Source organism: Pseudorca crassidens, chromosome 15 (genome assembly GCF_039906515.1).
Source record: "Pseudorca crassidens isolate mPseCra1 chromosome 15, mPseCra1.hap1, whole genome shotgun sequence".
Lineage (NCBI taxonomy): Eukaryota > Metazoa > Chordata > Mammalia > Artiodactyla > Delphinidae > Pseudorca > Pseudorca crassidens.
The window spans coordinates 87,378,924-87,391,983 of NC_090310.1; the positions used below are offsets into that span (position 1 = coordinate 87,378,924).

The window sequence follows — 13,060 nt, forward strand, 5'->3', positions numbered from 1 at the left end:
GGCAGGCGCTCTGAACCTCGGCAGAGGACGGACCCCCTCACCCTGGGCTGGCCCACGGAGGCCACCTCTTCCCCCGGAGGCTCCAGAGCTCCCCCGGGAGATGGGGCTGAAGCCAGACCCCAGCCCAGCCCGCATCTCTCCTCTCCTGCCTCAGCTCCTGCAGACTCTGCCCAGGCGACCACTCACACAAGACTCCCATCTCCGGCTCTGCTTGCAGGGAACCGCACCGCACACTAGGGTGGAGAAGTCGGGTGGGCCTCCGTGGGGAGGCGGCATAGGCAGGGGCCTGGGCACCACGGGGACGCTGCCCTCTGGTTAGAGCTTCCCTGCCCCGCGCAGTGTTAAGGGCCCCTCCGACTACATCTGGGTCAGGCAGAGGTTTGACTGAATGCAACGGGGGAACCCACTGCAGCTACCCCTCTTCACGCAGACGGACTGGGAGGGAAGGCTGGCCAGCAGGTGGCTCCGGGGCCCTGGGTCTTGACAGGGAGATGGCCCTGCAGCGGAGGGGCTCCAGCCATATTTCCCACCCCCACTCTTTCTTGACTCAGCATCCACAGTTGAGAGGAGACGCTGATTGGCCAGCTCGGCTCATAGGCCCGCCTGTTGCCCAGGGCAGGGCAGGGCGTCTTGACCGACTGCTCCCCAGGACCACTCACAGTGGGGAACGATGACCCCCCAGAAGGAAATCGGGCCTCTGCTGCCTGAGTGAGAGCCGGGAGTGGACTCTGCCCTGTTCCCACTGTCAGCAATAATGTCTTCTGTCATCCCTTACCCCGAATTAAGTAGCTACCTGTCTTTGTTAATTTGGTACAACCTGAAGGGCACTTTTGAGAAGCATCTAATTCACTCTTCCCCACCAGGCAAATTTTGTAAGAACATATTCATGGCTTTCATTAATATTCATACGACTTTGAGGGGTTTTTTCACGATTTATAAAACTCAAAGTAACTGTGAATGGTGATGTATAATAGTGTCAATGTTACACAGCAAATGCCTTTCCCTATCACATTCTGGGTTTTTCTGCTCATTACAAGAACCTAGTTGAAAACAATTGAAAGCTGAATTTCATTGTGCGTGGAAAGTATTTCGTAAAATGGAAGAAATACAAACATCGTCAAGCCTCTTAAAGTAACGCTCAAGAATCAAGGAAGCGCTGGGGAGGGACGTGTGGATCCCGACACCCTCAGCCCCGGGTTTGCCCCGTTCACTTGAGAGAACAGTTTTATTCTGGCCGGATCTCGCTGCTTGCCCAGCGCCATGGCAAAGGGCTTTTAAATTAAACTTTGCTGCGTCACGTAGGATTCGGTTATAATTTCATGATCACTTTCAAAGGCAATTAAAGTGATGTTCTAGTCCTGGGCCTTAGAGCCACGGTGACTTTTTTTTTTTCTTTTTTGGCTGTGTTGGGTCTTCGTTTCTGTGCCAGGGCTTATCTCTAGTTGCGGCAAGCGGCAGCCACTCTTCATCGCGGTGCGCAGGCCTCTCACTGCTGCGGCCTCTCTTGCGGAACACAGGCTCCAGACGCGCAGGCTCAGTAGTTGTGGCTCACGGGCCTAGTTGCTCCGCGGCATGTGGGATCTTCCCAGACCAGGGCTCAAACCCGTGTCCCCTACATTGGCAGGCAGATTCCCAACCACCGCGCCACCAGGGAAGCCCACGGTGACTTTTTAAAGCACGGAACTTCAGCGATCCCTGTGTATTTGTAAAACCAGCTGGAATGAGAGCGACACCCGGGGTCTGAGATTCCCGTCACGGGTCGAGTGACCCTGGGGAGACACAGAGGCCTCCTGGGCCCGGTCTCCCATCTGCACAAGTGGGCACAGCTTCCTCAGCCTCCCTTTCTGCTCTTTTTTTTTTTTTTTGCGGTACGCGGGCCTCTCACTGCTGTGGCCTCTCCCGTTGCGGAGCACAGGCTCCGGACGCGCAGGCTCAGCGGCCATGGCTCACGGGCCCGGCCGCTCCGCGGCATGTGGGATCTTCCGGGACCGGGGCACGAACCCGCGTCCCCCGCATCGGCAGGCGGACTCCCAACCACTGCGCCACCAGGGAAGCCCTCCCCTTCTACTCTTCGAAGCTTCCTAAGAAGGCAGCGTGACCGAGACAAGACCTGGGAACTCTGCCCTTGATCCTGGACTACTTGTGAAACCTTCGTCCACCCTTAGCCTCTCTGCGCCTCAGTCTCCCTACCTGCAGAAGGGGCTGGACCGAATCGTCAGTGGGGCCGACATTCTGGGGCTTTTCTTTCATTGTCCCTTAAGGAGTTGCAGGGGTGTGGGGTGGAGATTCCTGGAACCCTCCTCTTCACAGGGGAGCTCGGCGCCAGCTTCAGGCTTTCGAGGCGTAATAAGGACACGTAAGGAGGGAAACCCTAATTTGGGCAAAGAAGCCCAAGATAAACACAGTGAAGAGCAGGCCAAGGACGGGCCGTCCTGCTGTTGGTCCCATCAGCTCACCCCTCCCGGGGGCCAGCCCCTCCCCAAGCCTCCTTCCTCTCCTGCCGGAGGCCTGGGGGCCAGGTGACACCACACCCCTCGGGTTCCCGCTGAGTCTCTAGAGCAGAACCCTTCTGACTCCCTCCCCAGCCCCCCAGGGCCCCCAGAAGCCTCTGCAGACACCCGGGGGTGGTCCCCCTCCTCCTTCTTTTGCTCCGAGTTTTCACCTGGGGAGGGGTGACCACCTCTCTTCTCCCCCCCCTCCCTATTTCGCGGCTGTTTCTTTGCCCCCAGACAGTAGCCACAGGGCTGGGTGGACCGTCTCCCTCCCACCTGGGATCTTCGACCACCTGCCGCCCCCTTGGGGGCCCCCCTTCCCTCAGCCTCCTCCCTCGGGGCTCAGGGAAGAGGGAGATCGAGCACCTACTGTGCTCACCGTGCCGGGCCTGCACCTGCCATCCGTGGGGACAGACAGCACGTTTGTGTTCCTAGGGCCCAGAGGAGGGTGTGGGGCAGCGTTAGTGCTCAACAGTTGGGGGGGGGGGGGACAGGCGAGCCGTCCCTGCAGAGCAGACGGGATGACGGACACAAAACCTGAGAAAACCCTGATTCTCTGTCAGCATGAAAATCTAGAAGCCCCAGCGTCGCGGGCCAACGTGAGGGCCGTGAGGACCAGCTGAGGCCGCGGGGAAGCCGCAAGTACATTTAAGGTGAAGGAGTGCTCCTAACTCTGGCTCTGGTGAGAGTCGGATTGTAAGGAAAACTGGCCGCAGCCTCCTGGCCGGCCACAGTCACAGCCAAGTGTAGATATGCCTGCCTGCGTCCTGGCCAGCGTGGGGTGGGTGGGGGCAAAGCGTCTGCTGCCACGACTCAGAGCTTCTCCCTCTGCTGCAGGCAGCTCAAAACTCCCAAAACGTAACAGAAATGAGAGTCTGCAACCTGTTTTCCTGGGAAGGTCTCTGGGTTTAATATCATACAAGGAGAAAGCGCTGCAATACTTCACTGAAGAATTACATCCTTGTGGAAGAACTTGATCCTAAGGGTTTTGAGAGCATCTTTTGAAACATGGGGACAGGGTCAGGGAGGCCTTATTAGTGGCGTGGCAAAGCCATTAAGATGCAGAATAGCCATCGCCTTCCCAGAGACTTAGAGCAAGAGGAGGGGAGATCCAGTCGTGTGCACACATGTGCACACGTGTGTATGCTTATATGTATGTTTGCAGGTGTGTGTGTTTGGGTGTGTTTGGGTGTGTTTACATGTCTGTTTTATGTGCGTATGCGTGTTTCTGTGTGTGTGTATGTACACACATGTCCAGGAATCATGTACCGTGGTGGACAAGACCAAACACTCAATTTTAACTGGACATTCTTGAAAATTCTCTTTGCCCCCCAAGTCCTTACATCAGGATCTCTCACAGACCCTGTTCTTCCCCCATTTTATAATTGTCACTTTATACTGCACTGAGAGGCTGTCATTTTTTTAGATCTAATTCCTCTGGTCCATGAACCGCGTGAGGGCAGGGCTGTGTCTGTCCAGCGTGATGGGGCCTGGCACACAGCACAGGCCACGTGGGCCAAGTGAAGACATTGTTGAAACACCAGGGGCCCAGCCTGCACTGACGGTGTCCCCTGAGCTGACTGGGCCTCTGCCTGTCCTGAGGCAGGTTTTTCTCTGCAGGTCCAGTGGGATTCTCCTCCCCTTCAATTCTTTGGGAATAAACCTCCAGGGCGTTTGCAATTCAAAACCACACATGGTGACTTTTCTCCAAGTTTCAAGTTTATTCGAAATTAGGCAAATACCTTCTCCTTGGGGGAGAGCCTGCCAGAATCCTGCATTTCATCCCGCCTTTCCTAAGGACGGATCCAGCCCTCCGAGCGAGGTCCCTGGCGAACACAATGGCCAGGCACCATACGTTATTTTAATGTCGACATCACTTTAAACTAACCTTTTACCATCTGTTCTGTCCTTTAGTAACAAATGCAAAAGAGCATAATTCTCGGTGGCATCATAAAAGTGAGATGGGTGATGGAAATGCCCACCTCCACTCTTTATTCACGGTCCTTCCGGACGCTGCTGTGATGTTTTTCTCATTTTCCAGACACAAATCAAGGGGAAACTGCTCTCCCCTGATCTGGTGAATTCATCTGCACAGTATTTCTTCTTAATACGGTAAACTGTGGGAGAATTCAGGGCACCCTGTGCGTACTTCAGAAGGCGCCTGGAGAATTAAGGGAACGCGGCTCGACGGTCAGGATGTAATGAGATTTCTTTGCAAAAAATAAAATCTTGAAATGCGTAGCGGGTTCTTTTCATCCGTTTCATCACTAACTTCCCTGTGAAGGACAGGCAGCCTGGCCCGGAGACGGCGGGGTGGGGAAGCACACTGCGTGGGCCGGTGTGTCCCCCACGCCCCCAATCTCTGCAGGGCCGTACGGGCTCCCACGCCCCCCTCAATCCAGGCAGAAGGCGGGCGGTACCCCGGCCCAGGGGTCCGTGGGGGGGCGTCCGGCCCGGCCATTCTAAGTGGTCTTGCTCAGGGCGGACAAGGACTAGGAGAACCGGACGTGACGGTAGGAGAGGGAGGAGGGCGGAGCTGGGGAAGCCGGAGCGAAGGCGCCCGTCACGGACAGTGCGTGCGCGTGCGTGTGTGCGCGCGCGCGTGGCTCCTCTCGGAGGCCCGCGTCGGCCCCCAAGCAGACCAGGTCGCGCTGACCTCCATGATGCCTGTGGGGTGAAAGCGTCGCCTCCTTCGGACCATCGGTTCCTGATATTTTCTCTTCCCCGTCCTGTCGCGAAGGAGGTAAGAGGCCGTTGGGGCGGCTGGGGTCCCTGCCCCCACGCTCATGACCTGGGGGGGTCGACTCTGGTGTGTTAACAGTAAGTGCTGGTTTAGGAAAGGTGTCTTCTATTGGACCGAATTTTCTCGGAAGTGGCGTTTTCTGGGGAATGGCTTGTTCTATGGTCCAGGTTCAGCTGGAAAGGATGTTCATTATCAAATCTCTGTGGAGCCTCCGTGGAGACCAGCCTGTGATGATGATTGTGCTACAGAAATAAGTTGCCCGAGAAAAAGCCACCCTTAGTTTCCGAGATAAATCCCACTTAGGCGTGTAGGGGGAGGAAAAGTAAATTTCTCTCGCCCCTTCTGAGTTCCTGGCTGAGACCCCCGTAATAAAAGATTAACAAGAGAACAAGCAGCAGAAGTGTATTAACACGAGTGCGTCATGCATACATGGGGGACCCAGGGAAAATGAGTAGCTCCCCAAGATGGCTGAGAATTCAAGTCTAAGAGGAAAAGGGGAGGGGAATGTAGGCCTCTCAGGGGAGAGGAAGTGACTTGTAGGAAAGATGATGGACCCTTGGAGGAGGGATGGGAGGTGTGGTCGTGTGGAGGTCGGCCTGGGTGTGCTTGTCTCTTCTAGCCCCCCTCCCAAGACTAGAGGCAATAATCCTTCTCAGGTGATAACCCCACCGTGGGGGGAGGGCATCTGTGACACCTGAGCCTCTTTGAGTCTCTGTCTCCAGGCAGATGAGGGAGCTCAGAGAAAACCCCTCCTATACCTGCTGGTTCTCAAGGGCCTGCAGCTGAGAACAGTCACTACACCCAGCGGCATGTTTGGGAGTGGCGTCTCGCTAACCTTCATCCCCGCCTTTGACACTCCCGCAAGCAGTTTCGGCCTAGCAGCTGGGCTGGCGGGTTGCTCCGTCTCACTGAACCCGTCTCTCAGTTCAGTTAGCAGTAGGCTCATTTCAGGAGGCAGGGTTGCAGGATGGCTCTGCAGGATGCAAACAGTCAGGTGTGTAATATGAGGCATTTCCATGGAAGGGAGAGAAAAACAAAGTTAATGGTTGGAACAGGCTCTAAACCCGTTTCTGAGTCCTGGGGCAGCCAGTCGAGAAGATTTCTGGTTGGTGATCTCACAGCATCTTCTGCAGTCTGGTTGCCTCTGATGAGGTCATTGCATGTTCCAGGGAACTTTCTGAACGTCGGCATGGCAACAGGCAGGCAGGCTGTCGGTACATGAGCTGTTTCGGGGGCTTCTCTGAAGTTCATACCCAGTCATCCAGCCTTAGTTTGCAGGGCTTTGGGGAAAGGGCAGTTTTGTTCTTAGTGATTCCAAGTCAGAAAGGCAGGAGAAGGGGCTTCCCTGGTGGTCCAGTGGTTAAGACTAGGCGCTTTCACTGCCAAGGGCGTGGGTTCGATCCCTGCTCGGGGAACCAAGATCTTGCATACTGTGAGGCGTGACGGAAAAAAGGGGGGGCGGGGGCAGGCAGGAGAACATTAGAAACGTTGGTTTGGAGAAGCGCGGCCAGATATTTGAGGAAACTAGAAGAACGCGGATCCAGTCCAGTTTCAGGTAGAAAATAAAACCTCAAAGACAACAAGCAGGACCAGAATCTCAATGTACAGCTTCCTACCAAGACCTAAGTCTCCTCTACAGTCAGCCACGTTCCTGCCAAAGGCAATCATGGTAAGACCGATTTGTTTGCAAAATAAACCTGGTCTCATTTAACGTGGCCTGACCGTTTACAAAAGTGTAGCAGAAACAGGACCGTACAGGCTCCGTGGAGGTTTGCCCTGCTGGAGCTTCTAACAAGGACTCTCAGGTCACACCTGAGCCCTCCCGTTTGGATGTGATGATGGCGGCTCTAGTGCAGGTTGAACCCCACCTGCTGGTATTTCTGTTCTGACCGTAACATCTCCGTCTCTGTGTGGGATTGGTTTGCAGTTACCTTACTTTGTGCTCTCAGGAGGAGAATGGTATCCAAGGAGGATTTGTAAAACCAGGGGGATTGCTTTTTCTCTTGTGTCCTCTGCTCTGGAAAACTTTCAGACACCTCCTAGGTAAGCTCACCTGACCCTGGAGCCCTTTGCGGAGGAATTTCCTAAAGAAATAGTGGTCTCTTCACGTTTGCTCTTCTTTCTAGCTGAGTTTGAAATTTTATATTTTCTCAAAAAATAAACAGTTTCGTCAAGATTTTCGACTTGGCTAACATAAAATATAAAGAATAAAATGTGCTTTTAAGTCCTGTTTTTTTCTCTTAAATTTGCCAAAGGTTCATCTATTTTCTTGTGGGTTTTCCTCCGAAGTACAGCTCTTGAATCTATGTATCAGTTCTTCCAGTTTTTCTGTTTTCAGATTTAGAAATTTCTGCATTCGTCTTAATCAGTTACCTGGGTGTTTGCCCCTTCCTGCTTTGTCATTCCTTTCCTTCTGGAGCTAAATGCTCAGTTCATTCACTGTAATTCTACTCTAATGATGAAAACATTTGAAGTTGAGGGTTTGCTCTGACTCAGTCTCTGGCCAGATTCCTTGGGTTTCACTGTGTAATCGTCTTCTTGTCATTTTACTGTTTTTAAATCACCTCTAAATGTAGTTTTGATTCCTTAACCTGTGGTTACTGCAGAATGTTTTCTAAAATGTCTCTTTAAAATTACCGTTAAATTTTAATTGCATTATTCTAGTAAAATGTCCTGGTCAGTTTTGCTTTGTGCAATTTGAGGTTTTCGTTGTGGTCCATTTGATTATAAAATGTTGCCATGGTGCCCTGGGCTTTGATTTTTAAAAGTTGTGTTTTTTTAAAGGTGTATTCAGAGTTTTATGCTAATCTTAATTTGACCCCGTCAGTTATTCCTTTCACATCCTTGTGGCTTAGTTACAGTTTCCCACTTTCGGACAAGTGTTTCACGGTGTCTATGATTATTAACTGCCCTTTATGTGACAAGAGTCTTTGCTTCATCTAAATGAAAGACATACGTCTTTGTTTAATTCTGCTGGTGTCCTTTCTGTGTCCCAAAGACGTATGTTTGTCTAATGATCTGGTCAGAAGTGACATGTTGTTTCTGTGTAGCCCCACCCCACCCCACATAAAACACAGAATCGTGCATTTTTCTCTGTTCTTTCCGTTTCTTCCCCCAGCTCTCAGGCTTTGCTAACTTACTTTGGATTTGGGGCCCAGATAAGCATCATTAAATTGTTTTTTCAACAATATACAGTTTGTGTTACAAAAGAAGAAAACTGTGTGTGCTTGTACTCAGCTCCATAAAACCACATTGACAGCAATTTTCAGAGCTCAGTTTCCGTGTCTAAATACGGGCCGTGGGCCGTCTCTGTCGCAGCCCCCGTTCTTGAGCTCCTGGCTGTGACCCACCCCTCAGGGCCTCTGTCAGAGGCGCAAGAACACAGGACATTTTCTGCATCTTTGCGCATCCAGAAATATCTGTTCCCTCCTACACGGATGACAGCTCGGGGGCACAAGCGTATTGGCCCCGACCTTTTGCCCTCAGACCTCTGCGGAGTGTGCTGTTCCCTTGCCCTCGTCTTTGTCGAGGTTTGCTGTGCTGGGTGTTTGCACTGGGTCCTCAGCCACTTCAAACCATCATTTGCAGGCTCTCCCGTCGGTGTCATTGGCTCTGCCATGCTCGCTGCACACCCTTTCCTCTTGGAATATTGTGTCCTGTCCTCCCCTGTCACCTGGTGGGCCACCAGATGTGCAGCGGTGGCTCTCAGTAAACCCCTGGCCTCTGCTTGCCCTTCCGGTCCCCAGAGTGGACGAAGCATTGGCTGTGGCCCCAGATGCACCTGGGAGAGGCCACGTGTGTGGCCAGCAGGTGGGATGAACGTGGCCCTGCTCACACTGCAGCCTGACCCTCCCCTCCACCTGCTCCTCCTTCCAGATCCGGTCCGACAAAGACAGCGACATCCCCATCCGCTACAGCATCACGGGCGTGGGCGCCGACCAGCCCCCGGTGGAGGTCTTCAGCATCGACTCCATGTCTGGCCGGATGTATGTCACACGGCCCATGGACCGGGAGGAGCGAGCCTCCTACCACGTGAGTGTCCATGGCCTCAGGTCCCTGAGCGGGGGGAGGGCAAACCCAAGTCTGTATCAGAAAAGCCCAGGGGCGTGTGGGGCACCGCCCCAGAGTGTCTGTTTCATGGGGCGGGATGGGCCGAGAATTTGCACTTGTAACATGTTCCCGGGTGATGCTGGGAGGGTCTGGGACACACTGGGGGAGCGACTGGTAGAACTGGATCCACCTGGAAGACGTGGATCCACGTGACCTGCCAGGAGCTCTGACGGTCGGCGGGGAGGTCGAGAGGCTGCTGTGCCATCCCCGGCCTCTGTGATGGCCAGACATGCATCCTGCGGCCCTTCTGTTCCTGCCTCTCTGAGAGCGGAAAGGCAGCTCTGAAGCCAGCACTGCTGTTTGCATCTCGGAGCTATGCGTGGAGAGGGAGAAAGGAGGAGAAAGTGGAGACTTCAGGGTTCAGCTGAAAGGGACTGTCCACCCGTTTCCTCCTTGGCCTCACAGCCTGGTGGCCCATGGGAGTGGCCCTCCGCCCTGGTGCCAGGCCCCTCTCCAGGCTCTGCATCCTTGTTTGCAAGATGAGGGTCTGCACCTGCGGGCGTCACACGGGCTGGAGCCCCGCCCCCAGCAGGTGAGACCTGGGCACTTAACCTCTCCGGCCTCGGTGCTCTCTCCTGCGAAGGGGGCGGATGACCAGGCTGCATCAGCGTGTCGTTGCGAGGACTCACGGGTGACCACACATGAGGCATTTAGGACGGAGCCCAGCCCCTGGTAAGGCTGCCTTTGGGGTTATCGTCAAGACGTCGGAGCTCCCGGTTCCTGGATTGTAATTTACAAACAAAGACATTCACGTGAGAGGATGGACTTCACAGCCTTCTGCCCGTGTCGTCCTGCTGACCGGCTCTGAGCTCGCTCGGCTCCAGCCCGAGGTGCTAAGTGTGGCCACAGGCTCTGCTGCGCCTCGTGTTCGCTGGTTATTCGTTTCGGGTTAATTGTCCACCTCCTGGACCAGAAGGAAGGCTCCACGCGGGCAGGGAGCCGTCAGGCTTGTCCACACCACATCCCCTGGCCCGAGACCAGAGCCCAGCCCTTGGGGGACGCTCACAGCCCATTCGCAGAAGGGAGGGAGTGGGTGGGAGGAGGCTGATTCTGTCACTGGCAACGGTGGCCTCCCCTGAGGGACTCCTGATGTCCCGTCAGCAGCAGGTGCACCTGCGGGAGCCCATCCTGGGGGGCGGGCAGTCCCCTCTGAGCCACGAGGGTTTCCTCTCTCAGTGGATTACTTCCCTATGTTCAGGACGGCTACAGAATTTCCGGGTCCGACACAAAATGAAACAGGGGCCCCTCCGAGCTTACTAAGGATTTTAAGACAGTGACGGCAGAGCATTAAACCACACGCAGGCCCTTCTGAACACAGGGCCCGTGTGACTGTGCGGGTCACACAAGGCCATGAGGCTCGTGGCCCCCTTTGAGGTGGGATCGACAGGAAGGCCGAAGCTTGAGGACCCCACCTTGTGGTTGTCTGGGCCTCCAGGGCCCCATCTGCGCCTCGGCGCAAGCGGCCCAGAGCTGCAACCAGCGTTACGTCCATTCCTGAGGCTCCCCAGCTCCGGGCACCCCGAGAGCTGCTCGATGCCGAGGACACCACACGCCTCCCTGAACCCCCTTCCGCACCCCCCCCCAGACCCGCTGCTGGGAAGGCAGGAGCCAGGTCTGGGGAAAGGAGACCCGACTGGCAGTGGTCTGGGGTCTCCCGAGTTCCCGGCCCACCGTTAACCGCCACGGTGGGTGCACAGAACCAGCGAGACAATCCAGCCAACACGTGTTCAGCCAGCCTCGCGGCAGGAAACACACCAACTCAACGTGACTGTTGGCGCCCCACGGGGGCTGTGTGCTGCCACCACAGTGCTCACGGCATGGCTCAAGGTCAAGGTCAGCTCCCCTCGCCTGCCAACGAGTCCGTGCTGACTGAGAGACTGAGGGGAAGCGCTGGAGGCAGACAGGCCCCCAGTTCCTTGCGGCTGTTGGCCAGGGGCCGCTCCCACCCCCTGATGGCGCTACAAGTCTCTCACGCTCTCGCCTGCCGCTGGCCAGGAAAAGTGCTCTGATGTTAGAGGCCACGAGGCTACCTCTGTCCACCCAGACAGTCTCCCTGCCACTGAAGCCAAGCCCGCCACATGACTGACCTGGTCACGGGGTGAGCCCCGTTGCCCTCACTCCTGAGACCAGTGCCGCACATCCTTGCGGCCCTTTTAGAATCCTCTCTGCTCCCCCCGACCCCAGTTCCACCGGCACCTTTGCCTGTGGAGTGGGTGGGATGACCTCCCACCTGAGAGGGAGCTGGTAAACTGGACACGGGTCAGCATGAGACGACCGCGTGGAGGCCCACCAACACGAGACAGACGAGCTGTCGCTGCCCTGCAAGGTGACTCCCCAGAAGCTTCTCTCAGGACTCTGTAAGAGGGCTTGCTATCGGGTTCTCCCGCATACCGTCATCTTGGGCAAGTTCGCTAATCTTCCTGCGCCTCCGTTTCCCCATCTCTAAAATAGGGATCGGACAGCACCCAGCTCATGGGTTCTTGGGAGCTGTGAGGTAAGGCAGTGCGTGTAGAGTTCTGGGGGCACCCCCAGCCCGAGCCAGGGCGCAGCGAGAGCCAGAGGCTGGTGGTGATGGAAGACAGCCTCCAGAGTCCACGTGAGGCCACTTCCAGGGCCCACATAGAATGTTCCGGGTCCCGTGCCCCAGGAAGAAACCAATGGCTCACGATTAAGACACGAAGAGCGAGCACCTGGGAGGGGAGAGAACAGGGTCCCGCACACGGTCCGCAGGCACCCACAGTGCATCACGGGAATTCGTTCGCTTGGCGTGCGATGCTCAGATTTGCAAGTCGCAGGACGTTTCTTGTCTCCGCCACCAAGACAGACCCCCGTCCCCCAGCCGGCGGCTGTGTGCACAGCCTGAGAGATGGAGGGGGCTGGGGGCGCTCTTAGAGATTTCCAGCGGACACCATCGAATGTTATTTAACCTTGGGGGCTGTGGGCGAGGAGAACCGCACCAGCCCCTTTCTGTCATCGGCTCCACTCGGGGTGCTCCTGCTGCTGAAGACAGCGGCCCAAGCGGCAGTGTCACTCTAGGTAGAAGATAACTTTAAGTTTAGCTCAGAATTACCCTTTTTAAAAGTCTTCTCAGCCTTTGGCTCAGTGCCTTATCGCCTGGCTGCACTTGACAAGATGAAGGATGGCCTGGTGGCCCGCGGGAAGGACTTCCGCAGCAGGGCAGGTGCAGACCGGGGTTCCTGGAACTGGGGACTGACGGCGGCTGGGGCAGGTGGCTAGTGGAAACAACCGCACAGCATCCTGAGACGTTTAAACACGATACTTCAAGCCTCTCTGCAAGGGGGCAGCCACACCACTTAGCGGGCTGCGGGTCCCGGGAATCAGCGCTCATTTGTTCCCTTCTGATGACTCAGATCACCTGGTCTGTGAAGCCAGCCTGGAGCTCCCCACTAAACACACTGTTTCAAGGGTAAAATTCCACCCAGGGCTGTCGGGCTGGGGCTGGCGTGCTGCAGTTAACACGAGGCCCCTCCTGCAGGCAAGGATGGGCACCGCTGCCTCTCCCCTGAGGCTGGCAGAGCACAGGGTGCAGGGCACCGAGGGGGTGGCGTGGACAACTGTGGGTGGGGCCCCTGCTCAGAGACCCCTCCCCCCGGAGGCCTGGAGCACAGGCTCTTCTGGCCACCCTTGGCTTGGCACTGTCTTGGTGTAAAGACCCTGAGATCTGGTGTGTCCGGCTTGGAGGGTAACGTGATTT

General features: G+C 55.7%; 1 protein-coding gene across 2 annotated transcripts in view; it reads left to right on the plus strand.

Annotated features, from left to right (window-relative positions):
* The window catches only part of CDH4 (cadherin 4), a 549,827-nt gene that overhangs the window by 469,002 nt on the left and 67,765 nt on the right, over window positions 1–13,060 (plus strand). For both annotated transcript variants that reach the window (XM_067708632.1, XM_067708633.1), the window contains one exon: window positions 9,112–9,267. In XM_067708632.1, coding sequence (XP_067564733.1) covers window positions 9,112–9,267 — 156 coding nt within the window. The remainder of the gene's footprint in view (window positions 1–9,111; window positions 9,268–13,060) is intronic.